At 46.6% G+C, this 4355-nt stretch overlaps 1 protein-coding gene across 1 annotated transcript in view; it reads left to right on the top strand.

Moving 5' to 3' along the window:
- The first annotated feature begins 609 nt into the window (after positions 1-609).
- Positions 610-4355, top strand: part of LOC121556611 (opsin-5-like) — a 35040-nt gene continuing 31294 nt past the window's right edge. Inside the window, exon 1 of the mRNA XM_045223869.1 lies at positions 610-836. Within this exon, the coding sequence (XP_045079804.1) occupies positions 695-836 (142 nt within the window). The 5' untranslated portion in view covers positions 610-694. The remainder of the gene's footprint in view (positions 837-4355) is intronic.

The raw sequence follows: 4355 nt of genomic DNA on the forward strand, positions 1-4355 counted from the left end.
GTTCGGATTTAATCCCGGACAAAGTTGTCTCAGCAGTGTGCTTCAGCACCTTGGACAGGCCAGACAGGCCAGGCATGTGCACCTGTTGATTGAGGATTTTCAAAGAAACACTTGTCATTGTGTTAGGCTAAACCTACACCTAATATTACGTTTACCTAGAATACCTAATTAATTACAATTGATAATTGCTTAAAGTGGGATGCACAGGCTCTGGTCTACACAGTAGGCTAAGGAATGGGTTATTGGCTTATTGGAATGATCAATTGTTATTGTGGCTGGGGAAGATTTTGTAGGCTGCTTAAAGAAATAGGTTTAAGCTCAAATAAATTAAATAAATTACATTCCCTCTAGTAAAGTGGCTTACTTGAGTTTTTCCCATATTGGTCGGGATTCTCCCCAAAACCCCCCCCATCTGTTTTGTCCTTAAGTCAAAAATTGGATTACCAGGCTTGGCTACTCACCATCAATTGGCCTGCAGTAGAGTTGCACTGTGGGCTAACTTTAGGGCATTTGGTGTTTATTTCTAAGCTGGCTTTACTAGGAAGCACGGGGGGTCAGGAGTTTCCGATTGGCACGTGAGGCAGTGTCTCATTGGATGTAAGACTTGAGAGAAGGGAAGAGAAGCTCCTCGGGGAACTGACAAGGGGGGTCCACGCCTTAGAATTTAGAACATCTTTTTTAGAACTTTTAGAAGATGGAACAACTAGCACCACTGAGACATCCTGTGAAGATAGCTACCATTCCGTGGAGGAATAACAACCTTAGTCAGCTCTACAAGGAGCCCCCTCTGTCGGAACACGGGGAGACCATCATCGGAGTTTACCTGTTGCTGCTGGGTAGGTGGGCGCTGTAGTACGTAACCAGCAGACCATGCTTTAGCTTTGAGTTAACTCTGTAATGAAAAGGGCTATGCAAATTTAAATGTATTATTATTATTATTATTATTGTGTGGCTGAATGCTATTGAGATAGAAATATGAGTATACTGTAAATTACAGATAATACACATTTTCAATATACTAATGTGAACAATGTCGTCTACACAGAAATCGGCACTGAATTTTTCCTTTCTTATTTTTTTTTTTACAGGATCAAAATGATCTGTTTGCATTTGGATATTGCAGTTCAGTTTGTATGTAGCCTACTTTGCGAATGATTTAAAAATATATATATTTTCAATATGTTTTTTCAGATCTTATTTTGGATGCAAATGCAGGAACTATTTTTGAGTGTTCTGAAGTTGATTTATATTTAGATGCCAAGCAGATGCAGGAAATAGTGAATGAAATGCTCCAGTTTTTGATAGCTCAAGGACAAGAACAGTCATCTCGAGTCCACCAGCCACTCATCTAGCTAATGGCTGATATAACCAAGTAGCTGTTGTATAAGTGGCCCTCATTGAACAGCCCAATGAGCTACCAGTGTACCTCATGTGAACCAGGGTACTGAGTCAATGGGTATGTCTCACTGATGCAGTGCATTTGGAAAGTATTCAGACTCCTTGACATTTTCCACATTTTGTTACATTACAGCCTTATTCTAAAATGGATTAAATTGTTTTTTTTCCCCCTCATCAATCTACACACAATACCCCATAATGACAAAGCAAAAACATGTTGTCTTGGCTGTGTGCTAAGGGTCGTTGTCCTGTTGGAAGGTGAACCTTCGCCCCAGTCTGAGGTCCTGAGTGCTCTGGAGCAGGTTTTCTTCAAGAATCTCTCTGTACTTTGCGCCGTTCATCTTTCCCTCGATCCTGACTAGTCTCCCAGTCCCTGCCGCTGAAAAACATCCCCACAGCATGATGCTGCCACCACCATGCTTCACCGTAGGGATGGTGCAAGGTTTCTTCCAGACGTGACGCTTGGCATTCAGGCCAAAGTGTTCAATCTTGGTTTCATCAGACCAGAGAATCTTGTTTCTCATGGTCTGAGTACATTAAGTGCATTTTGGCAACCTCCAAGCGGGCTGTCATGTACCTTTTATTGGGGAGTGGCTTCCGTCTGGCCACTCTACCATAAAGGCCTGATTGGTGGAGTGCTGCAGAGATGGTTGTCCTTCTGGAAGGTTCTCCCATCTCCACAGAGGAACTCTGGAGCTCTGTCAGAGTGACCATCGGGTTCTTGGTCACCTCCCTGACCAAGGCCCTTCTCCCCTGATTGCTCAGTTTGGCCGGGTGGCCAGCTCTAGGAAGAGTCTTGGTGGTTCCAAACTTCTTCCATTTAAGAATGATGGAGGCCACTGTGTTCTTGGGGACCTTCAATGCTGCATACATTTTTTGGTACCCTTCCCCAGATCTGTGCCTCAACAAAATCCTGTTTCGGAGCTCTACGGACAATTCCTTTGACCTCATGCCTTGGTTTTTGCTCTGACATGCACTGTCAACTGTGGGACCTTATATAGACAGGTGTGTGCCTTTCCAAATCATGTCCAATCAATTGAATTTACCACAGGTGGACTCCAATTGAAGTTGTAGAAACATCTCAAGGATGATCAATGGAAACAGGATGCATCTGAGCTCAATTTCAAGTCTCATAGCAAAGGGTTTGAATACTTATGTTAATAAGGTATTTCTGTTTTTATTTTTTATAAATTTGCAACATTTTATAAAAACCTGTTTTTTTTTACTTTGACATTATGGGGTATTGTGTGTCGACTGCTGAGAAAAAGAATAAGGCTGTAACGTGGAAAAGGTCAAGGGGTCTGAATACTTTCCAGAGGCCAAACTAGGCTTTTGTCCTAGTACTGCTCACACAATCTCTATTTGGCTCAAAATTGAAAAACGATGTAACTGGGAATCAAAATGGCATCCCCATACTCCATTATTTCACAATAATGCCTTGTGATCTAGAGGGAGGCTTTTTGCATCCCCCCCAATGGTCCAAATGTGGAATCCGTATCCTTGCCGATATCACGGACTGTAATGGTTTGAGTACATTCCATGATTTGAAAGACACCAGGCAACCACTTTTTCCTATACTTAAAACTTAGGTCAGCTCTGCTTGCCTCTGGAGTCCCTTGGGAAACCCAACTACCGAAACATCCAATTAGGGATTTATAAATAAATTATCTGGGCTCCCGAAAGGACTGATCTCTATAATACTGTACATAAACAACTTTTGGAAAGCTCATATTCTGAGTTAGCCATTATAAAAGTATGGTCCACAGAACTTAGTGAATATGAACCACCCTTTAACTGGAACAGAATATGGAAAAAAATATGACCTTGGCATCCTGTAATCCGAACCATCAATTTATACATGTTAAGTTTGTTCACAGACTGTATTTAACACCAAGGAAACGTTTTACCATGAAATTGGCCCCAACTCCCAACGGTTTACTGTGTCCCCTAAATCAGGTAGACACATTCCTCCATATGACGTGGGAGTGACCTGCAGTTCAATGCTTCTGGAGCAAAGTTATGGATGGGTGGGGTTAGGAGAGGTTGGGGGTGGAGGGAGATATGTTGGATGGATGGGGTTAGGGGAGGTTGGGGGTGGAGGGAGATATGTTGGATGGTTGGGGTTAGGGGGAGGTTGGGGTTAGGGGGAGGTTGGGGTTAGGGATGGGTGGGGTTAGGGATGGGTGGGGTTAGGGGAGGGGGTGGGGTTAGGGATGGGTGGGGTTAGGGATGGGTGGGGTTAGGGGGAGGGTGGGGTTAGGGATGGGTGGGGTTAGGGGATGTGTGGGGTTAGGGATGGGTGGGGTTAGGGGAGGGTGGGGTTAGGGGAGGGTGGGGTTAGAGGAGGGTGGGGTTAGGGAGGTTGGGGTTAGGGGAGGGTGGGGTTAGAGGAGGGTGGGGTTAGGGGAGGTTGGGGTTAGGGATGGGTGGGGTTAGGGATGGGTGGGGTTAGGGGGAGGGTGGGGTTAGAGGAGGGTGGGGTTAGGGGAGGTTGGGGTTAGGGGAGGGTGGGGTTAGAGGAGGGTGGGGTTAGGGGAGGTTGGGGTTAGGGGAGGTTGGGGTTAGGGGAGGTTGGGGTTAGGGATGGGTGGGGTTAGGGATGGGTGGGGTTAGGGGAGGGTGGGGTTAGGGGAGGTTGGGGTTAGGGGGAGGTTGGGGTTAGGGGAGGTTGGGGTTAGGGATGGGTGGGGTTAGGGATGGGTGGGGTTAGGGGAGGGTGGGGTTAGGGGAGGTTGGGGTTAGGGAGGTTGGGGTTAGGGGTTAGGGATGGGTGGGGTTAGGGGAGGTTGGGGTTAGGGGAGGGTGGGGTTAGAGGAGGGTGGGGTTAGGGGAGGTTGGGGTTAGGGATGGGTGGGGTTAGGGATGGGTGGGGTTAGGGGAGGTGGGGTTAGAGGAGGGTGGGGTTAGGGGAGGTTGGGGTTAGGGGAGGGTGGGGTTAGAGGAGGGTGGGGTTAGGG

The sequence above is a fragment of the Coregonus clupeaformis genome, chromosome 1 (genome assembly GCF_020615455.1).
Source record: "Coregonus clupeaformis isolate EN_2021a chromosome 1, ASM2061545v1, whole genome shotgun sequence".
NCBI classification, from domain to species: domain Eukaryota; kingdom Metazoa; phylum Chordata; class Actinopteri; order Salmoniformes; family Salmonidae; genus Coregonus; species Coregonus clupeaformis.